Source organism: Adiantum capillus-veneris, chromosome 17 (assembly GCF_014529385.1).
Source record: "Adiantum capillus-veneris isolate H3 chromosome 17, ASM1452938v2, whole genome shotgun sequence".
Lineage (NCBI taxonomy): Eukaryota > Viridiplantae > Streptophyta > Polypodiopsida > Polypodiales > Pteridaceae > Adiantum > Adiantum capillus-veneris.
The window spans coordinates 105,682,911-105,706,874 of NC_140947.1; the positions used below are offsets into that span (position 1 = coordinate 105,682,911).

A 23,964-nucleotide genomic window follows, 5' to 3' on the forward strand; every position below is an offset into this window, starting at 1 on the left:
ACTGTAAATTGCTCATGATGGCTACTGACTGTCATGCTAATGATCATGTTGTGTGCAACCAAAGGATATGCAACTATCTAAGTGCCTGGACATGCACGGCCTGCGCACATGCTCACAAAGGTGTCAGAACACTTCCCAAGCTAACCTGAACCCTAGACGTGAAGTAGCTTGTCCACATGCACATAGGTTAGATGTGCACGTGACAATCAAGGGTTTGAATGGCACTTTGCCTTCTAAAATTGAAGACCCATGGATGGAATCGAACTCACGCACATGCACGTGCAAAACTTCTGGCTACTCCCATAAGCCATGCGGGACAACACCCTTCGTGCTGGGATTCGCATCCCTTTAATTAAAAAAACAGAATTGAGATAGCCCCCTTCGCGTGCTGTACGCGCTCCTCACACCTGCCTTCCTTTCTTCATTGTCTCCCACCACTCCCAGCACTGTATCTCCACCACACGTCTGCCCCCTCCTCTGGCGTCCTCTCTCCGCCCTGCCAGGGAATCTTCTCTACTAATGCTGGATTTTTTGAATAAAATCCAGCCGGTACCTCTTACTGTATTGCAGACTAGTTGGACATTTTCAAAATCTCATCTACCAAACAACTTGTGAATACCTGTTACCCTAAAGTCTCATGTGCAGAGTGGACTCTATTCGCAATAGCTATTTAAATGGAAATTGCAATGAGTTCCATATTCTAGGATCTGCATGGACTTCAAGGTGTGCCCTCCATTCTCCAGGAATGCCATAACTAGCATAACTGCGTCTCCTGCAGTCTGGACAGTCACGAAGCTAGACTTGCATAAAATCATGTAGGAATGCTGAAATATTATTCACAGTCATGGTAAATTATATGGTCTCTTGATAATTTTAATTGGACCATAGGGTGTAAGGCATGTTTGAGACAACAGCTTGGCTGCCTGGCTATTTCTTGAACTTCTTTGCTGGCATCCAGTGTACTCCTCCAGGTCTTGCTGCAGGACTGAGTCATAAAGCTGTTCCATCTTGTATTTGCTTAGTCATGAATAGAAAGCACACATATATAGTCCATGAAGGCAAGAAGCCCTCCACCAGCCATGTCTAGTCTGTGAGGGAACCCACTAACTTCGCCCTGTTAATCTTGGCAGTTGTAGTTGTCTCTTAAGTCAAAACCAACATTGCCAAGTTCAAGGAAACAAAAGAATACCATACATATACCCCGTGTCCTTTGTACTCTTGAGATTGTTATCTACCTCAGAACAGTATATATGCTTTCATGCTTCTACTCTGCTCCTCAATGTTTTTGATATCATTCAAACAATATTTAAGAAACAAAAGAAGAAAGGAGCAGTCCATGTCTGAATAATCGGTTCAACTAGAAAACATTGACAATCCAACCTTCAATCACCATCACTCCTTAAGCGTTCACAAATAAATTTTTAGTTATGGCCAAAGGAGTTAAATAAATCTTGAATGCATTAATGGGTCATAGGCAAAGGATTTATATGAAGCTTGAATATTTAATGGGTCTAATGGAAATACTGTGCGGAAGCCCCCAAAAAGAAATTATTTTGAGAGTGGGTGGCCATCAAGTGCACACTGATTTATGCAAGTGAACTTGTATGCCAACTGCTCACAGTACAGAAGACCCTGTGCATGTGAGAATAGCATATAGCCTGACATTTCAGCGGACAAGCCTGTCTCAAAGAGCTCCCAAAGGTCATGAATAAGAAAGATGTTTTGCTACTTTAAGACTAAGATCTCTCTTTTGGCTTGATGCCATTAAACATACCTTGCTGCTTTACTGTATCAAAGATGTTCAGTCCCATTAATGGGTGTCAAAAGCTTTTGCAACTTCCTATAATATTGCATGCATGCTTACGAGCTTGCAGGTGCACACATATAGACATCTCAAATATGCGTTATTTGAGAGCCTAGATCAATTTATGCGCTTGAGATTGTTGGTAATTTGTAGGTTGGGTTTTTTTCCTCCTGATGATATCAGCTGCTCATGTTCGTAAGTACCGTGAATAGTGTTTCATTTGAACCTCTTCCAAGCACACAAATGCTCTTCCAAGCACACAAATGAAGGTAAAAGCTTCAACTTTTTCAGATTGATGAGGCAGAATTTCAGAGCTGGGCATCCCGATTCCGTGTGGCTAGTGTAGCACTTGATGATCGTGATGAGAAACTAGCAGAGGCCGCAGATTCAATTGAAAGGGAAATGGTGGGCATATATTTTGTCTGCTGTTGTTTTAGCTTTCTTTATGTTTTTCTGCTCAAAAGAAAAGAATATTTTCCTTAACTTGCAGGTGCTTCTTGGAGTTACGGCTGTTGAAGATAAGCTACAAGATGGGGTACAAGAAACCGTGACTCTTCTGGCACAAGCAGGAATAAAGCTATGGGTAATATTTGCAGCTTATATTGGTGCTCTGTCCAGTATATGGTTAAGAAGGGGACAAACTAAATTTGAGGCAGTGTATACCTATCACTAATGTGGAGCAAAGATGATTAATAAACTATATCATCTGTGGCGCTCATAGTCCAGCCATGAAGCAAAAACAGGTTTTGTTGAGGATCATATTCATGCGGTAATTGGTCAGGCCTATGTTCGCAACACTTCTCAACATCAAGTATTTCTGTCAAGGCCCTAATATAAATAACCACAGGAATTAGAGAAGTCATACAGGCATTCTACACTACCTAATGAGAAGTAATATGAGATAAATCCTAGCATCTCATTGTAGAACATGATCCTAAGCAAACCAGGAAACAAACCGAAGTGAGGGAATGAAATGATGAGAGAATATGACTGAATTTGACCACCTGTTAGTGTAGGAGGGTTGAGTCATACAACCAGAAAGTTTATACCAATATCCACCACTGCAATGAAACCCCTGACTGCAGGATTCACCACAGAACAATGCACAAGATGTGGCCAAAAACACCCGATACACAAGTTTGTCCCCACCACAGATAAATATGATGTTGACTAGTGACACCAATTTCTGTTAAATGAATTGTAGAATTGGGGCAAAATTTTAAGCAAGAGAAACATCAAAACTAACATGAAACCCCAACATAACAACAAGTCTGCCAAAACCATTTGAAGCAGCCCAAGAGCACTCCAGAACACGAACCGAATCATCAAAGAACACTCCAGTAAAGGTTCGGTGAGGCCTGAATAGCTTCTCCATCAGCGGTTAAATGTGGCTGGTGCATTGGTCAAGCCAAAAGGCATGACAATGTACTTGTAAAGACCAAACGTAGTGTGAAATGTGGTCTTTACAATGTCTTGATCAACTATCCTTATTTGATGGTAGCCATTTTTTAGGTCAATCCTACTGAAGTAGGTCGACCCTTGTAGCTTATCAAATAGGTCTTCTACCCGTGGAACGGGAAACCTATTCTTGATAGTGATCCTATTTAGAGCTCTATAGTCGACACACATACAATATATGCCATCTTTCTTTTGCACCAATAACACTGGTGAACAAAATGGAGATGAGCTAGGTCTAACCATGCCTTTCTTGACTAACTCATGCACTTTCCGCATAATCTTCTCTTGTTGAGCTTGGGAAACTCCATAAGGAGGTTTATTAGGCGGTGAACTTCCTGGAAGAATTTCAATTGCATGGTCGTCATTGCCTCGTTTGGGAGGTAATTCACAAGGGATGTCGTCAAAAAAAACATCGTGGAACCCCTTGAGGAAATTGGATAACTCTAATTCCTTTTGATTGTTTATATTTTCTTTTGCTAAAGTATTAGGTTCATGTTGAGAATCTTTAACAAAAATCATGTACACAGAAATAGAGCTCTTTATTGACTTATTGAAAGCTTGCTTATGTACAATGGGTATGGTGTTACCCAACTCCTTAGCATCTATGTACATATCTTTTTTCCAGAACCTAAAGTAGATTTGCCTTTCAAGGAATTTAACATTGGCAGCCATGCGATCAAACCATGGTGCCCCTAGGATTACATCCTCGTGCTTGAGAGGAGAGATGAAGAAATACTCCTTGTCCACATAGCTTTGGACATGGAACCTCAATTTCCCAAGCGATCCCAGTGATGACAGTTACAAAGCATCTACAGAGTCCTCAGAGTCATAGCCAGACTCAGACCCTTCTAGTGATCAGAATGTACGTCCTAAAGAAAAAAAGAAGACTAAGGCTCAGGTGCTGAGCCATCAGATCAGTAGGCCTGAGACATCAAAACGTCACGCCAAATTCACCTTGGATTTTCACCTACAGCCGCCTCATCCATCACTTGGAGAAGTTCTATCGAGAGATCAACTGCACATGCTAGGTCCTACAGCGTTGGCAGATGCAGATCTACCGGATAATGTCCCTGTGAATATAGTCCATGAGCTTCTGAAGCTTTTCCCTAAGTTACACGGTCACACACTTACAGCAACACGCATTGGTCATGCCTTGGGGATGACAAGCTTTCCCTCCGTAAAACGAGCCACTAGGACTTACTCCTAACTTTCCAAAGATGCGACCGTCGAGGCATGTCAAGATCTATTGAGTACTGATCACCCAAACTATACAAGGAATAAAAGGCTTTTGGCTATATTCAAGTACTACTTCCTGGTCAGAGATGCCAAAGTAAGTAAGGAAAGATGCGATGTACCTACACTGTTCTCTCAGTGCAACGGCCTCTATTGTCTTATCCACACTATTCCGTGTGGTTTCCATCAGATTCTTTACACATCTTTACAGTCCGGTGCGAAGAGGTTTCTAGCCCAAGTGCAGTTGGTACAGTCTAGCTTTCAGTGTTTTGCAACTCCTATGTTGGCTTGGGTTATTAACATACATGTAAGCCCTGTGGATGTGGATGCTGAGACGCAGAGTACGCCCTCCAAAGTAAAAGGGAAATCTATTGCCCATACAACAAGTTTACCTGAGAAGAAGAATAAGAAAAGGGCTTGAGTGGTGAAGAACACAGTAGAATCTCTAACGCCGCTGCCAGTATCTGAAAGCTAGCAACTTCGGATGAAGCACCCCGTACGGCGTCCCTCGTATACTCCCGCTACTTGTTCTGGGGTATCCTCGGGTGTTTCGGATCACACTATGCATATTTCGGTTGTGGCTTCTACAATGTGTGTCCCTCTCCCTACTTCTGCCATTTTCACTCCTACCACAGTGACTAGCTCCAACGTTCCGCTTGTAGATACCTCTTCTCCTATACCTATGTAGCAGGGCTACAGTGTCACTTCACAGGACAGGAGGACAGGCAGACAGTTGGACAGTTAGTACAGTTGGTCTAGGCTGTTTCACACTGGACGGACCCTCTGGGTTGGGAGTGACACGTGGCAGGGTACCGACGGTGGTCTAGTGGACATCGTGGCCAAGTCACCACATGGCTGACATTTATGAGCCGTTGGTGGCCCTTTATGGTGATACATATGAGTAGTAGCTGTTGGTGTCACAAAGTGATGACGTGGCGGACAGCAAAAACCCTAATTTCCGAAAATCGCAGAGGCCTTTTTTTTGTTTTTTTTTAATTTTGAAAAATGATGAGCGACGCAAATTTCGCTTTTTCTCTACTTAAATGAGAAAGAGAGAGAGAATGCTTTTGCTTTCATGTTTTGACTCTCTGTGAGAGAGAGAGAGAGAGAGAGAGAGAGAGAGAGAGAGAGAGAGAGAGAGAGAGAGAGAGAGAGAGAGAGAGAGAGCAATTGCTTTTGATTTGAAGCGTTTGGGGCTCTGCTTTTGGGCATCCCTTGTAACCTTTAAATTAGTGGTGAGGGCCTCACTTCTCAGGGCATCTGGACGCAGAGTCTGAGAGTGAAACCCTAACCGCTCTTTTGTACTTTGATGGTTGATTAATATAAAAAGAAATACCGAAAGGGGCGCCAGTCTTTGGGGCCAATATCTCTAGGCACGGAACTCCGTCGGGCCAGTGCAAATCTATTGTGATATGTGAATTGTTTTGAAGTGGTTATTTGGTGCTGTCGCGGTTGATTCTTGACTTGGAGTGTCCAAGTCTGTTACAGTGGTATCAGAGCACGGCCGATTTCTCTTCTACGGGAAATCCGATCCCCGAATTTTTTTTCCGCGGCACCTATGGCTTCAGGCAATGATCAGTCGACTCCCTCTCCATCTGGAGATGCTGGCTGGGATCACAACGAAGATTCAGGCAGAGAGTATGGCCCGCCTTGGCCTACTTAGGCGGAGCGGCGAGCGATAGAGCGTCGCCAGTTGATCGGCGATGCAACAAAGATGATGCTCAATTTTGCCAAAGACCCGAAGATGGCAAAATATATGAACCAGACCTCTTTGGAAGAGGTACAAATGGAGTGGCAAAGAACCACAACACCACTCTCGAAACCCGCTCTCAAGAAATCTTCTGCCTCCAAGAAATATACGGAGAAGGAACTAGAGAATGTGGTTGATGCACGGATTGCTCAGCTTTTTGACACGCAAAAGAAAGCCAAAAAGCACGGCAAAAAGCAGAAGAAAGGCACTGACTTCCTGGGATATTTAGGTCGTCGGTCGACATTTGACAAGGCAGAGAAATTGAAGAAGCGCGTCAAGTTTGAAGACCTACCCAGTTCTTCTTCTTCTTCTGACAGTTCTTCTAGCTCCTCGGATTCGAGCGAAGAAGATAGAAAAGGTAAAAAGCGAAGCAAGAAGCAACGCTTTGGAAAGGGCAAGAGAAAGGCAAAGAAGGCTAAATCTCGCCCAGAGACTGACAGTTCTACTGAGGACTCGTCTACAGACAGCTCAGATTCCGATGACGGAAAGTTTTATGCGAACAAGAAGAATTTTTACAAAGCCAACCAGTATGACTTTCTCGAAGATAAAAGCAAGAAAGTCCGAGAGTTTAAGGAAGGTGGCCACTCGATCAAGTTTGATACTTTTCAGGATACTCAGATGCTTTGAAGGCTTTGTCTTTTATACAACAGTTTGACATCGCTTTCGCGGGAGGACGCTATTCAGAGCACTCCAAGATTCGGAGAGCTGCCTCTTACTTTAAGGGGAATGCTCGTACTTGGTGGTCCACGCTTCTATTAAGCAAGACTGTGCCAGTTACATGGCTGAAATTCAAGAGGCTTTTTATTTCTTCTTGGTTGACTCAAGAGTTTGAGCGAGATATACGAGCTGCTTGGAACCATCTCCGGATGACCAAGAGCGATACAGTGAATTCTTATTGTGAAAGATTCTGGAGCTCTTTTCTACCCGCCTCTTCATTCAAGAAGATCTCGTTCAGAGAACAGATTGAGCGGTTTACATTGGGTCTACTTACAGAGATCCGAGATCACTGCTTGGAACAGAAGTCAGCTTCTATTCAGGAGTTGATGAGTCATGCGAAGCGGGGCTTTGCCATTCACTCTGGCAGTTTGACCTACCCCACAGATAAGGCCATGACACAACGAGCCGAACAGACTTCTGGGAATGAAAGTAGAAAGAAAAAGAGCAAGCCAGAGAAAAAGGATGCACAACCCAAGCTTACTCCTTAGGAGAGAGCTCGCTTCATCAGAGAGGGGAAGTGCTTTGGATGCGGGGAACATGGACATATCTCCGCGAAGTGCCCTAAAAAAGGCACAGAAAGAACAGAATGATAAAGACGACGACAGGCCTAAGAGTTTGAGAGCAGCTGAGGAATGTGGCAAAAAAAGCATATAGAAAAGTAGAACTAGTACCACATGGCGTGGGACTTGCACCGAATCAAATGAATGAAAGTACAAACTTTGCCACTTTTTTTGGGGCAAAGTGAAGGATCAGGAAGCTCTTTTGAAGGAGCCAAGGCCAACTTCTTTTCACTTGGAATTGGCGGCTCGATTTGGAACTACGCCCGACAGACTGACGCCACAGGCGGAGGTAGTTCGACTGGCACCCAGATGGGATGTTGCAATTACACCGAGCATTGGCAAACTTCGTTTGCAATGATAGGGGTGTTCAGGGCACGCGAGTGACGTTCTACTCGGGATCCCTTGGTACCACAAGAACTACGCCGTGGTTGACTACCGGGCCGAGAAAGCGACTTTGATAAATGAAGGGCTTAGAGATTGTACTTGATGAACTTCAGTTTTCTTACTCATTCTTTTGGGAGAACTGAACGATGGATAAAAGTTGAATATGTTTTGACCTGAAGAAAAGAACGCCAAGATTTTTTTCTCCATGCTCATGCCGATTGCTTTTTGAGAGGGCCTGAAGATCATACCATTGATCTGATATCTAGAAGCACGCCACCGAATTGGCCACCTTATCGTGTGAGCCAAGTACAGAATGAAAAGATTATGAACTCAGTGAAAGACCTCTTGGAAAAGGGTCTTGTCCAGCCTAGTACTTCACCGTATTGCTCTCCAGTGTTGTTGGTTTTGAAGAAAGACAGATCTTGGAGAATGTGCATCGATTATAGCACTCTCAACGAAATCACCATCAAGAACAGATTTCCGATTCCTAGGATCGATGATATACTCGACAGGTTACAGGAATCCTCGTGCTTTAGCAGGATTGACTTGAAGAGTGGATATCATCAGATTAGGATGACGTCTTTTGGGTTATTTGAGTTTTTGGTGATGCCTTTTGTCTTAACCAATGCTCCTGCGACATTTAACCGGATGATGGATAGGATTTTTCGAGAGTACAGGCTATTTGTTGGCACTTTCTTTGACGACATCATTGTTTTCTCCAAGAATGAGGCAGAACACAGAGATCATCTGCTTCAAGTCTTTCAGGCATTACGAGATCACACATTAGTGATTAATGCTAAGAAAAGTGAATTTTTCCTACCAGAGATACATTTTTTGGGACACATTGTGTCAATAGCAGGAGTGCAAATGAACCCAGCCAAGATAGAGACTATCCGTGATTGGCCCGATTTGAGGAATGTGCATGAAGTTAGAAGCTTCTTGGGATTGTGTTCGTACTACAGGCGGTTCATACGAAAGTTTGCAGAGGTTGCTTCCCCTTTGCATACCTTGACACAGAAAGGAGTACCCACAGAGGTGACTACCTTTCAGACATTGAAAGAGAAATTCACTACAGGACCAGATTTGACTTTGCCGGACTTGCAGAAGTCATTTCAAGTATTTTGTGATGCTTGTGGTCGTAGTCTGGGTACAGTCTTGATGCAAGAAGGCCATGTCATAGCTTACGAGAGCCATTTGTTCTCTAGGTCGGAGATGACAGCACAGATCTATGGGAAAGAGCTTTTGGTGGTTATCCATACTCTTACTCAGTGGCGGCATTACCTACTCGGAGCGGATTTTACTGTCTTTACAGACCATCAGAGTTGGCGCTACTTCTTGTCATAGAAGCAGCTTTCGGAAAAGCAGATGCGGTGGACGAACATCTTGTCATAGTTCCACTTCTAGATTGTCCATGTGCAGGGACAGAAGAATGTGGTGGCAGATGCTTTGTCTCGGAAACCGTTGGTTCTGGCTATTTCCGCGATACATCATAGGAGCTTCGAGGATATGGTCGATCAGTATGCCACAGATACAGATTTTGCAGATATTTTCACACGGATACGGGATGGGGAGACAGTAGCTGGATACTCCCTTTGGGAAGGCTACTTGATGAAAAAGACTATGTTGTGCGTTACACAGCCGTTGAGGGAAAAGGTTATGACTGAATGCCACTCTCCACCTTTTACGGGTCACCACGGCATTGCTACCACCATGAAAGGGGTAGAGAGATACTTCTTTGGGCCGAGACTCAAAAAGGATGTGAAAGAGTTTGTGCGCAGTTGCTCAGTATGCCAGAAGGTCAAGTTTGATAGGCATAAGGTACAGGGATTGTTACAGCCTTTACCCATACCCACCCACCCCTGGGAAAGTATTGCAATGGATTTCATTTTTGATCTCCCGAGAACACAGAATGATCACGATGATTTTCCGATTACATGGCACGTCTGAGACGATTGTCTTCGACAGAGACCCCAGATTTATGAGTTTGTTTTGGAAGGCAATTTGGGAGAACATTGGCACGCGGTTGCAGTTCTCGTCATCGTTCCACTTGCAGAGTGACGGGCAATTTCAGATTGCCAATTCAGTGATTTTAGATTTATTGAAGTCTTGTATCTCGGATAAGAAGACTCAATGGGAAAAGAACTTACCTTTGGTGGAATTTGCCTACAATAACACGATACACTCTTCGACGGGGAAGACGCCATGTGAGTTGTTGAAACTGCTGCGAAGGTTCCATCCTTCCTGAGCACGAAAGATTAGAAATTTGAAGCGGATGAATATTCGCGAGATTTGGATACGGCTTTTGCCAAGGTTCGCAAGACTTTGCAGGAGTCTCAAGAACGACAGAAAAAGGCAGCGGATCGCCATCGTCGCGACTTGAAACTGAAGGAGGATGATTGGGTGCTCTTACGTTTTGAGAAGGCACGCCTACGAAAGAAAAAGGGAAAGGAGAGGCTTTTTCCAAAGCTTAGTATGCGATACTACGGACCTTTCCAGATCACTGACAAGATAAATGATGTCTCCTTCCGATTGAAACTGCCAGATACTTGGAGGATTCACAATGCATTGCATGTGAGTCTCTTGAAACCTGTTAAGGGTGATGTGTCTGATGATGGGGAGCCTGATGAGCAACCCACAGTGGAAGAAAACGAGGAGATCCTTGTTCCTGAACAGATTTTGGCACATAATGATACGAAGAAAGGTAAAGTCCGAAGGCGGTTCTTGGTTTAGTTCAAGAACTTTCCTGCATTTGATGCGAAGTGGATGGAGGAGGAGGACCTAGCAGATACTCCTCGGATTGGGAAACTTTACCTCGATCTTTTGGTTTAGCATAGTCTACTCCAAACGGAACCCAGAAACTCAGCTTGGCCGAAGATCTTTGGCCGAAGATCTGGTGCAGTGGGATGCACAAGAGGGGAGTTACTCCGCTCCTTTGTCAACAGATGCCTCGATTTTGATACTAAAGTCACTGATGTCTCTTTGAGCTTCAGGGATACTGAGAGCTGACAGTATTCTGCTGGATGACTTTATGAAATGGAATTCCTGATTATGATACTGATTTGTTCTTGACTTCTTGTGAGTGCAAGAACTGATAGCCGAAATGACTGCAGCATTTTGGTCTGATTGATCTCGAATAGACATGGTTGCAATAGGGGTTAGTCAATCGGACATCGATGAGGTCCCGATTGGACCTAGATGTGATTGCTAGCTACATTGCCGATAAATCATGGTCTAAGATCCGAATGAATGTTGAATGTCATGTGATGTCCTGTGATGTTTGGTGATGTTCTGTGATGTGACTGTCGATTTTGTGCATGTGCTAGATGTGTGTTCCTAGTACGTAGGTACTAACAGTCAGTGTCTGCTAAGACGGTTTATGGCTTTTGTCGGTTTTGCAGGCGTACTCGCGGTCGATTACAATGCTTTCAAGAGGGGGGTATGTCACAAAGTGATGACGTGGCGGACATCAAAAACCCTAATTTCTGCCAGAAACCCTAAAATTATTGCAAACCCTAATTTTTGCCAAAAACCCTAATTTCCGGAAATTGCGGAGGCTTAAAAAAAATTTGGAAAATGATGAGCGACGCAAATTTCGCTTTTTCTCTACTTAAATGAGAAAGAGAGAGAGAATGCTTTTGCTTTCATGTTTTGACTATTTGTGAGAGAGAGAGAGAAATTGCTTTTGATTTGAAGCTTTTGGGGCTCTGCTTTTGGGCATCCCTTGTAACCTTTAAATTAGTGGTGAGGGCCTCACTTCTCAGGGCATCTGGACGCAGAGTCTGAGAATGAAACCCTAACCGCTCTTTTGTACTTTGATGATTGATTAATATAAAAAGAAATACCGAAAGGGGCGCCAGTCTTTGGGGCCAAGATCTCTAGGCATGGAACTCCGTCGGGCCAGTGCAAATCTATTGTGATCTGTGAATTGTTTTGAAGTGGTTATTTGGTGTTGTCGCGGTTGATTCTTGACTTGGAGTGTCCAAGTCTATTACAGTTGGTCATCGGGATTATCATCTTCACCTCTGGTCCAGCGACGGGGTGGTCTAGAGAGAGTCTTACACAGAGCACAGCACCACCATCCATGCACATCTGAGCCTCGACACCCCATTTGTATCTGTGAGTCCTGGGCTGGAGCTGAGTGTGCTGCCACGCCAGAGTCTGTACATGGTTCTTTGAGCTAGTCGAGTCCACATGTTCTGGTCCACTGCTGTGTCTCTGTTGTTATCCATTGTTTCTGTGTTTCATTTTGTTTGAGAGAGTTTCTATTTGTTGAGTGAGATTGTCACGCACATTGCACTGAGGGGCACCCACACTGTAGAGAGCACGACACATTATCCGTGCTACAGGTGCTCTCATTTTGGCGATCACGGTGGGACCTCAACTGAAGTCTCACTCTGTTGAGTAGCTTCGCTTCGCCTGTGCAACCTGTTGGTCTGGTCCTGTTTCACCCTTGATAGCTTAATCTAGCTGGTCTAGTCTCTCGCCTTGCTAGTCTAGTCCTCTCTCGCCCTGGTCCAACCTGCCCTCGTCTCTAGTCTAGACCCCCTCGACCCTGGTCTAGTCCTCCTCGTCCCTGGTCCATCCCTGGTCCAGCTGGTCTAGTCACTTGCCTGGTCTAGACCCTAGTCTAGTCCTCCTTGTCCCTGGTCCAGCTGGTCTAGTCACTCGCCTGGTCTAGTAGAGTCTAGACCAGTCTTGAGCCAGTTCAAGGTTTTCTTGCCCAAAGCTTGGTTGGTTTGGTGGTCGCTGCATGACCCATACAAGGAGGTCAGTCGAGCGTCAAAGTGCCCTCCTGAGTCCTTTGAAGTACTACAACAGAAGACGACCATTGGAACCTGTTAGAAGTCCATCAACCTCATCACCCATACCTCCACATACGGCATCATCCATTCCTCCCTCCGGTTCCACGTCTTCCAGATCACCATCTCCAGTGAAGCTCTCACCTATTCTGCTACAGCAGGCTACTGAGCAACAGGCTCAGCAAGGGGCCATGGAGCCATTGGCTAGCGTTTTGGCTAAGGTAAACATCAAGTTCCCTACATTCAAAGGTCTCTCTTCACAAGATGCTGACGACCATGCAAGGAGGTTTGTATCTCTCTGTAGGGGTCGTGGTCTTAACAGGGAAGATGCTTATTTGGTACTCTTTCCATCCACCTTGGAAGGCTTAGCAGACAAATGGTACAGCTAGTTTGGAGAGAACCATTTTGCAACTTGGGCAACCTTAAGACAATAGTTTTATGCAGCTTTCAGGCCAGGAGACTACCAGGAGAAGGTGTTGGATGAGTTGGCCAACATGGTGCTCCAGCCAGAGGAGACCTTTGCAGAACTTATGACCAAAACCAAGTCTCTGGTTGCCAAGCTTCCCCAGCAACCAGGTGAATTTATGGTTAAGAAGTGGGTAGAGAAGGCGCTTCCCAAAAGTTCTCAGCAAAAATTACGAGAGAGTCTCCGACCCGACGCTACTTTGGAGGAGTTCATCGCAGCTGCTATGCGGATAGAGGGGGCTAGGAAGCTGTTCACCAATCCCTCTCACATAGAGACCCCCTCTGTGTTTTTGGAAAGTCCTTCTGATCCTTTATCTTCTTTACGCAGGGAACTGGAAGCCCTAAAGTTACAGCGGTCTCTTCAAGAGGAGAGGTCCTTCTCTCTTAGACAAGAGAAGCCTCCACATCATGAGGCATTGGAACAGATTAAGCGCGAGCTAGAAGAGCTCAAGTGTCAGCAAGAGACTAAGGCTACGGTTTGGTGTAGCTCGTGCCGCTCTCTAGGGCACCCTCCACAGGAATGCCCCCTTCGTGTTTACTGCCACTTCTGTGAAAAATCTGGACATGAGGATAAGGATTGTTACTACCTCAAGGGATTGCGACAAATACAGCAAAGCCTTGGTCCTTCTCTTCAGCAAGGGATAGCACCTGCATCCAACATGGTTTCTACCTGTGGCCATCCACACCATATGCCACCTTTGCTGACAGCCCCTCCTATGCAAGGAATGCAGAGCACTTTTCCCTCTCAGAGCTTTTATCATACCCATGCCCCCTCACCACCTCACGGCTTCTATGCCTCCACCTCCAACTCCATGGAGCAAGGACCACCTCGTGCTGCGACTCGTCCAGTGAATCGGCCCATTTTGTGCTACAGATGCGGGGAATATGGTCATTACCAAAGCAAATGCCCTCTGCCAGAAGGGTTTCTCCCTACCATCATTGCCCTAATATGAAGGATCACTACAGTAAGGATTGCCCTAAAATTCGTGCATCTACGGCTTCGAACCCAAGTCAAAGCCAGATTGAGTTTGCCTTTCCCAAGCTCAATTTGATAGTAGTTAGCACTATTTCTCAGCTGCCCCCTTCTACCCACGCGGTTACCTCTCAAAATAAGCCGCCGCAGTTGGCAGAGGAGTCATCAGGCGTCCTCACCCGGGCCCAGAGAGCTGCTCTCGGTCTTAGCATTCCATCAAGTTCAACTTCCCCACACAATCTCACACCAGTGGATATCCTATTTGCAGTTGTTAGCAAACCATCCCCCAGTGCCATCAAAGAATCCCAATCTTTGCTCTCCGATATCGATGAAGCTTTCTTGGAAGCAGTTTCCGATCTACAGAAGATCAAGGGACCAGAAGAACAACAGGTAGAAAAAAAGAAGCTTACAGCAGAGACAGTCTTGAAGAACACTTTCCAACAAGTGTCCCTCTATGACATGCTGCGACTAGATGCAAAGTTTAGAAGTGACACCCTTGCAGTTATTCAGTCACTTTACCCTGGAGCAGGTCCTAGTGGCGGGCACCTCCCAGTGCGACCATCAGAGTCCTATATGATATCCAATCCCGCTGCTCCACTCACTGATTATAGAAGCCCTCGTTTGACAATGTCCGTTTTGGGTCGGCAATTCTCAGGAGTGATAGTGCATGGTGGATCTGGCATCAACCTGATGCCCGAGTTCACTATGTTAGCTCTAGGTCTACAGCCTACTCGCCCTGCTCCCTTCACAGTTACATTGGCCGATCAACGAACAGTCTACCCAGTGGGCATAGTGGACAATGTGCCTCTGTAGGTACAAGACTTTACTTTTAACTTGGATTTTGTTGTGGTTCGTCTTCCCCAGGTTGAGGGCGGATTTCCTTTGCTCATTGGAAGACCATGGCTGCGACACACTAAAGCACTTCATGATTGGGGAAACGACGCAATGTGGATACATACTTCTGGCTCCTCGATGCAACCCATTCTCTTAGAAGGTGGTATGGATCCTGTGGTGCAGCAAGTTTCTTTGTCAATGGAAACCAAACCTGAACAAGATCAGCCTACTACACCTGAAGGGTCAGATGAAGATCTGCTGGAGTGGTTAGAGGCTACCAAATCTATGCCTTGTTATGGAGTCTCTATTCACTCTTTGCATGAAGGTATACCCTCTTCCATTGTTTCCACAGTAACTAACCCCAATGAACCACCTGAGCCAGCTCAAAGGTTGAAGGCCTTAGAAAAAACTCTGGATGCGCCCTCGGGGGAAGTCTTTGAATTTGGTGAGCCTATGAAGAATCATAGAAACGGGAAGAAATCCCCTAATTAAGAGTTCAGCCCCAATCAAACATCAGCCCCATTGAGCCCCCATCAAACATCAGCCTCATTGGTGTGTGCTTCCCCAACCAGAACGAAGCTAACCTTTGTGTCTAGCCAAATCCCTTCACAGAACAGGTCCTGCTTAATGAATTCCATGCTCCTGATAGTTGTCTTGCTGAGAATAGTTGGCTCTGTCATCAACCTCATCAACCTGCACTTTCAGAATGGTCTGACACTCTCGCCCCTACCCCCCTCGCCCCTACCCCTCCCCACTCTCGCCCCTACCCTCCTTCACCCTCGCCCCTACCCTCCCCCTCCCCACTCTCGCCCCTACCCACCCTCCTTCACCCTCGCCCCTACCCTCCCCCTCCCCCCTCGCCCCTACCCACCCCCTCTCACCCCTACCCAACCCTCCTTCACCCTCGCCCCTACCCACCCCCTCCCCCCCTCGCCCCTACCCACCCCTAACACACTCGCCCCTACCCACCCCCTCTCGCCCCTATCCTTTGGTCTCACCCCAGCCCAACCTGATTCGCCCCTATCCAAGCTACTTAACTGGATTTGCCTCTATCCACCCCTCCCTTCCACTTGACCCTAACCAGCCCCCTATCTATGCCTACCCACCCCTCTCAGCCTCAACATGTTTTTCCCACATCCCCCAAGTTTTCCACCAGATGGCTCGATGGTTGCTATCTTGTTGCTGCGGAGAAGGCCTTTCTGTTTTGCCATTATGATGGAGCTTAACCCTACAGCTTAACCCTATTTGCAGTGTTACTCGGGCTTATGGTCATCCCACCTTTCGAGAAGAGTGTGGTTGCAAAAAGTGTGGCAAGGTTCATCTGCAATTACAAGCATAGACCAGGTCATTTTCCTATCACTATGGTTAGGGCTGATAAAGCTGCACTGGAATCAAACTGAGCTTATCTCTTTGTTGGAGAGCATCATTTTTTGCCAATTGGGATTCTTCGATTATGCAATCATACTGAGACCCACCTATTCAAAGCTTAAAATGTTTGCAAGCAGTGCAGTGTATTTAAACTCCACTTTTGGGCTAGAACCTGCTTCAAGAAAGATGTACAGATGCAATACCTAATGGTTTTCTTTCTCAGGATTCCTCTTACCGGGACAGTGAGCGGTCTTGTGGCGGGCAACCTATAGCAGGGCTACAGTGTCACTTCACAGGATAGGAGGACAAGCAGACAGTTGGACAGTTAGTACAGTTGGTCTAGGCTGTTTCACACTGGACGGACCCTCTGGGCTGGGAGTGACACGTGGCAGGGTACCGACGGTGGTCTAGTGGACATCGTGGCCAGGTCACCACATGGCTGACATTTATGAGTCGTTGGTGGCCCTTTATGGTGATACATATGAGTAGTAGTTTTTGGTCATCGGGATTATCATCTTCACCTCTGGTCCAGCGACAGGGTGGTCTAGAGAGAGTCTTACACAGAGCACTGCTTCACCATCCATGCACATCTGAGCCTCGACACCCCATTTGTACCTGTGAGTCCTGGGCTGGAGCTGAGTGTGCTGCCACGCCAGAGTCTGTACATGGTTCTTTGAGCTAGTCGAGTCCACATGTTCTGGTCCACTGCTGTGTCTCTGTTGTTATCCATTGTTTCTGTGTTTCATTCTATTTGAGAGAGTTTCTATTTGTTGAGTGAGATTGTCACGCACATTGCACTGAGGGGCACCCACACTGTAGAAAGCACGACACATTATCCGCGCTACAACCTATCCTTGCTGCAGAAAATCCACCACCAGCATGTGCTCCACCAGAGAGGCATGCTCCGAGCCCACCACCAGCGGTGCCATTTGCCACCCCTCTCCCACCCGACACTGCTGCGAGATCTTCCACAGTTTTTGACTCTACATCTCTTTTTCGGCTATCGGAGGTCATATTGGAGGAGTCCAGACAGGTCATTGCTACCATTGAGCTTGGGGCAGAGCGGTTGGCAGCTATTAACCAGCGCCACTCCGCTAGGGATCTCTGCGTGTCGTAGAGAGCGCGATTGTAGATAGAGATGCTCCATCCATAGAGAAATCTTCATCAATGCACTCTCTAGACCAGGTAAAAGAAGCCAACTTGAGAAACTCTGACAAGCTCTAGCCTGTTCTTTTGGCTGCGTGGATGTAATGTTGCTAGATCAGTCATATCTGTTGTGGCCTATGTACCAGAAGAGAAGGTTTGCATCTTTTGAATTGATAGAAGATTCATGGACCGTTGATTTTGCAAAAGATTGTCTTGTTAAACTATTGGCAAACTAAGTGATTGTACAGCTTGCAAATCCTCGTGGTTGGACTCTGCATGGAGGTTTTCTTGCACGGGCTAGAGAGGGTATGCAAATCCTGGAACAGGTTAGCTTAAGCTTCATCCATCATATGTTTTACCTCTTTCTCTCCTCGCCCCTACCCACCCCCTAGCTTGCCCCTAGCTACGCCCTCGCCCCGCGCCCCTACCCACCCCCTCCCCCCTCTCCTCGTCCCTACCCACCCCCCTCTCTCCCCTCGCCCCTCTCCACCTCCCCCTTGCCCCTCTCCACCCCCCTCGCCCCTACCCACCCCTTAACCTCTAGCCCTTCCCTAGTTACCTTTCCTCCTAACTCCTACACCCCTGTGTGCCAGCCTCCGGCCATTTGCTTTTCCCCCCAATCCTATACCCTATTTTCCTTTTTCTTGTGTGTGCTAAAGCCCCATTCACCCTTTTTGGCTGCATTTACACTAGCTTTTGTGTCTTGCGGGGATTTTGTTGCAAACTGCAGTTGCTTTCTGTACCACCTACTCCATTGTGGCAGAGCTGCCCATACTTCATCATCTTCTACAAATATCTACATTTCCTCATTGGTACCTTCCTCCTAGGAACTGAATATCTTCTCCACACATCAACTTCTTCAGTCAGAGTGGGCTGCATTTTTCTTGCTTGTTTCACTGTTCTCTCTAGTTTTAGTGTTCTCTCTCACCGGGACGGTGAGTGCTCTTGTGGTGGGCAACCTGTAGCAGGGCTACAGTGACAAGGGCTACAATATCACTGCATAGGACTCGCAGTAAGGTACAGTTTGTCAGTTACACAAGACGGACTCTCGCTTGGGCAATGACATGTGGCAAGTGATACAGATGGTGATCTAGTGGACACCGTGGTCAGATCACCACCACCTCAGTTTGGAGATAGGCCTAGCTGTATTGGATAATTCGCTAGCTATTGGTGGCCCTGTAGGGGATATACATCTGTGGTTGGAGATATCATCATCATCATCATCATCATCATCTACTTTGTGTGGTTGAGCGTCTTTAGTCTCTAGTCTTGAGTTCATGCAGAGCACGTCTACACAGTCCTTGCACATTGGAGCCTCGACACCCCCATTGCACCCTTGAGTCTAGGCTTGGAGCTTGTAGCGCGGATAATGTGTCGTGCTCTCTACAGTGGGTGGTCCTCAGTGCAATGTGCGTGACAATCTCACTCAAACAGGCTGAATCTCCCTCAAACAGACTGAAGAGAAAGGAAACAATAGACGTCAACAGAGCTCACAAAGACACAACAGCAGACCAGAACATATGACTCGACTATCTCAAAGACTGATACAGACTCTGGTGTGGCAGCACACTCAGCTCCAGCCCAGGACTCACAAGTACAATGGGGGTGTCAAGGCTCAGATGTCAGAGTTACCGGGGAACGCCCCCTCGCCCCTGTTCCGGCGTATCGGGGGGCAGTTCCCTTCCCGAACGTTCCGAGACGTCTCGGAACGTTTGACGTTCCGGGTGGCCAGTGCAAACCGGAACGGCCGTTCCGGAACGTTCCGGAACGTTCCGGAATGCCCCTGGAACGGCCAACGGCTACAAACAAATTTGGCAAAAATTGAAAAAATTGAAGTAAATGTTTGGGCTTTGTTTTGAAGTGTGCAAGGCCTCAAGGACTCATAAAATGCACCCCCCTCCCCCTTTCTCTCCACAAGCTAATCCTCAAGGCTCAAGCTCTCTCCCTCTCACACTCTCAAGATCTCTCCCTCTCAAGACTCACTCTCTCAAGGCTCAAGGCTCAAGGCTTCACGCCTTCAAGCTCTCTTCCTCTCCCTCCCACTCTCTCAAATCTCTCCCTCTCCCTCTCACACTCTCTCTCTCTCTCTCTCTCTCTCTCTCTCTCTCACATCATCATCTAGTCATAGCAAGGTTGAATGGTCTTCAAAACGAGTTTTTTGTGAGTATTAGAGTCAAAGCACTCTAATACTCCTTGTATTTAAACACAAGGAGCTAAAAATGCACTATTTGGGTGTTTTTTATACCTCCCGTTCCGCGCCGTTCCCGTTCTGGACCCCTAGCCGTTCCCCCGTTCCGCAGGGATCCCATCGCCGTTCCCGTTCCGCGTTCCGGGTAACTATGTCAAATGTGCCGGGATGGTGCAGACGTGCTCTGTGTAAAGACCCACTCTAGACGACTACTACGTACAAGACAATGCCACTGGCCCAAAACGACTATTCATATGTACAATCATCAAGAGCCACCAACGGCTCATAAAGAACATCATCTAAGTCTATCCCCACTGGGTGGCGGTGGTGACCTGGCCACGATGTCCACTAGACCACCCTGCCATGTGTCTGCCCAAGTGTGAACCGACCAGACCAAAGACCAACTGACCAAAGCCCAACTGTAAACTACTGTCATATGAAAGTGAAAGTGACATTGTAGCAAGCTACAGGTTGCCCGCCACAAGACCGTTGCCCGTCCCGGAGAGCGGAACTGAAGAACTGAAATATCGGCGATCTACTGTTGGTGGTCGGATGATGGAGGAGGGGGTGGAGGAGGCTGATAGTAAGGTGGGTAAGGAGATGGAGGCCAAGTGTATGGTGAGGGGTAGTGGCCATGAGGAGGGTACATCGGGTATGGAGTAGCCACCCCATGAGCAGCAGGCTGCGTCATGTGAGACGGTTGACTTTGAGTAGGTGGAGCTGGTGGAAACCCAGCAAAAGACTGCGCAGGCTGCGAGGGTGGAACAGGTTGTTGGAATCCCGGGAAGCCGTGGAAGTGTTGAGGAAAGGATGGAGACTGTGTGGGGGAGGCCATAGAGGAACCCCGAAAGTGTGATGAGACCGATCCTGTTGGTTTAGACTCCATTTTGGTAGGATTTGCTTTCTCTGCTGTTTGAGAATCCCCTGAATGTGCTTTGGAAACGTCCGTCTGTGTCGGTACCTGTGTTGCCATAGCAGGAACTTGCTGAGAAACCGGGGTTGTAGTTGTAGCTGTAGCTGGAACTGCCTGTGAAATGCCTACAGCTTGGTATTTTGCACAAGAAGGACATAGTGTATGTACCACCGGAGAGAGGTCCTGAATTGCTACATTCATATCATTTGCCTCTTTTAACTGTTTTTGCTGAGTGTGGACAATATGTTTGAGGTCCACTACCTGTTGAGTTAAGATTCTTATGCGATCTTGAGTTGTAGCAATGAAATTGTCCCTATCCATCGCTCGTTGAAGATGCGTTTGCACTTCCCTTGTCATACCGTCATAGCAAGCGCGATGCATACCGTTGGTACCTTGCAATGAGAGGGCTGCATTGATAATCGTCGAAATGGCTCTTCTGTCTGCCTCTAAAAGTCTGTCGGCCTGAGGTTCAAAAGTATCATACATGTCATGCTTGTCAGATGTAGGCGCCCCAGAGCTAGATGCCCCTACAGTATCCTTCGGTGCCTCAGCAGTAAGAGTAGTACGTGGTGCTGGCGACACAACTGGAGGTTGTGTTTTAGTGACTGCAACACTACTCACAAGAGGTGGTGTGAAAGTGGAGGTGGCCACAGAAGTAGACATACGCACTGTTGGTGTTGTAGTATGGACGTCCGAGATTTTGACCTGTGATTGTGAGAAAGGTAGTGTTGCTAGTTGCTCAGATGAATCTTTTTGTACCTTTGCCCTCTTGCGTAAGATGCCTTTCCCTTTGGCCATTTTGGAACGTTCTTGCTCTTTTGGATCATCTTGAAGGGTGAGAACTGCTTTTGCATCTGTCTTTTGCTACATAATCTGTACTACCCAATACATAATAGGGGCTACATAGCAATTGAACCTTTCCGCTTTGCCTTTACGTTGAGTCCGAAAACGCTTTGCCCTGTCCTGTAGCGCTTTAAACAACAAATTGTGAAATGGGTATGGCAGGCAGTGGTAGAGACAAAAAAGAGCATCGCATATTGCTGGAGAACCTGGAGAAGATGGAATCCCTGTTCTTTCAGGGGCTCGCAGTAAAAAATAATACTGTAACACTGAATACATTTGCTGACTCCTGTGATAGTCTGGATGTGAGTCCAGCAAAAGTTCCTGACAAGCATTTGCAGTTTCTTCTGGTGAGAGATTCGAGAAGGTTTTTGTTGCGGGCAGAGGTGCCAGCACAGTCAATATTCCCATAGCTTGTCCTATATCCTTCGCTATAAGTGCAGTATCATTCAGCTTTGGAAAAGTTAGCAAGAGGGAACATAGCTTGGCAGTAGAGATATTGGCAGACAAATCGATCTGAGCCAAATTTTGAAGACCCAAGTGTATCAGTTGCTGCCGAGAGAACACATCCTTGAGTGCTGGATTCGGAGCCTGTAAATGATATATCATTATTAGAGGTACCTTGGAGAGGGCACCAGACGGGCGAGGCACCTGGAGAGTGGTGACCCTGTTAGCAGTGACTGACTGGGGCGACTCTTCCTCTGAAGATTCCTCTGAAAGCTGCTCTGAACTAGGAGTGTAATCTGCTTTACTGTCAGAGCTATCCCCAAAGGCCGAGGACTCTTCCTCAGATTGGAGATGCTTTTCTTTATTCCGAGTTCTAACCATCTTTATCAAGTGTGCCTGAGAATCTATACCGATTGATGAGTCCCACTGTAGCAGGAGCAAGGGCGAGACCCACTTCGGTACTGGATGACGGACTGAACAGAGTACCAAGGCTATAATAAAGGCTCTCTTCTTTTCGCATTGGCTTTTTGCATGTAAAACGTTCTCTCCTCTTCTTTGTTGCTTTTCGCAGGTAAATATGCCCTTGCTGAGAAGTGAGAAACCGCCCGAATTGCGTTTCGCAGATACGCGGCGCTTGCTTTTTTTTTTTTTTTTTCTAAGGTGAGGGGAGAAAGGGCTAGGTCTAGGGACCAAGGGCTAGAGGCTAGGGGCGAGGGCGAGAGGGTGAAGGGGAGGGCTAGGGCTAGGGCTAGGGGCGAGGGGATGGACAAGGCGAGAGGGTGAGGGAGGCTAGGGCGAGAGGCGAGGGGCTAGGGGCGAGGGAATAGTGGTTGAGGGCGAGGGGCTAGGGGGCGAGGGCGAGGGGCTAGGGGCGAGGGAATAGGGGTTGAGGGCGAGAGGGTGAGGGTCTAGGGGCGAGGGCGAGGAACTAGGGGCGGGCTAGGGTGAGAGAAGAGGGGCTAGGGGGCGAGGGCGAGAGGGGCTAGGGCAAGGAATAGGGGGTGAGGGCGAGAGGGTGAGGGTGGTTGAGGGATAAGAGGGCGAGGGTGAGGGGGTGAGGGGCTAGGGGCGAGCAAATAGGGGGTGAGGGCGAGGGATAAGTTAGGTCAAGGGCGAAGCAGGCCAAGGCTAGGGCGAGGGCGGGAGTAAGGTCAAGGCTAGGGCCTAGGGCGAGGGAATAGGGAAAGCACTAGGGCTAGGATTAGGGCTGGGGGGTTGAGAGGATAGACAAAGTCGAGGTTAGAAAAAATAAAGAGGGAGTTTTAACACGTAGGAACTATCCCAGAGATCTTAAAGATTTAGTGACGACCGATACATAGACTTGATTAATAGAAAGCATGGATAATTTCGAGGTACTGAGAAAGAATGAGCAGTAGTGGTAGATAAAACGCGAAGTACTTTCATAAATAGCCCACTCAATGATACAAAGGCATTTATGCATATCAAATTCACTTGAGAGACAAAAGCTCAGAAAAGGTATTGAGTCGAGATTGAGGACTGAGGGGATTTGGTTATGTCGAACGACAGGGATTGAAGACAGAGAGAGTGAAGGATAGAGTTGATCCAAGTCCAGAATCAAACCTATGAGCTTAACAGAGTCTACAGAAGGAGAGCTGTCTAAAGAGAGGGTCTAAGAGATAAGATAAAACGGAACAGCAAGATGCGGAAGATAGTGATTCCGAGGCTATTTAAAGGTTCAGGAGTCGGCAAAGCTCAACAGTTGATTGTCGCGCGGTTAGACCCTTGAGCGGCTTCTTAAGCATGATAGCATTTGATCCGAGATCCATTGACTAAAGGCAGTGAAACTCCTTCGAGAGTGGCTAATTGTACAGCTCCGTGGGGTAGAATCTCCATCACCTTATATGGTCCTTGCCATGCTGGGACCAACTTCTTTGCTTTTTTCAAAAACTTGGCCTAATAAAGTAGCACCAGTGCTCCTTGCGTTATTTGCGGCTTCTTGAGATGGCGATCATGCCAAGATTTACGACGAAGCTGCTCTACTTCTAGAGCCAGTGAAGCCAAACCTCGGCTTTCCTCCAAAAGGAAAAGACGAGAGATTGATGCCGACCCCAAATTTCCATTGGC

General features: G+C 46.9%; 1 protein-coding gene across 5 annotated transcripts in view; it reads left to right on the top strand.

Annotated features, from left to right (window-relative positions):
- The window catches only part of LOC147437829 (uncharacterized), a 226,120-nt gene that overhangs the window by 163,758 nt on the left and 38,398 nt on the right, over positions 1–23,964 (top strand). For all 5 annotated transcript variants that reach the window (XM_086487273.1, XM_086487274.1, XM_086487275.1 and 2 more), the window contains 2 exons: positions 2,096–2,209; positions 2,295–2,387. In XM_086487273.1, the coding sequence (XP_086343399.1) occupies positions 2,096–2,209; positions 2,295–2,387 (207 nt within the window). The remainder of the gene's footprint in view (positions 1–2,095; positions 2,210–2,294; positions 2,388–23,964) is intronic.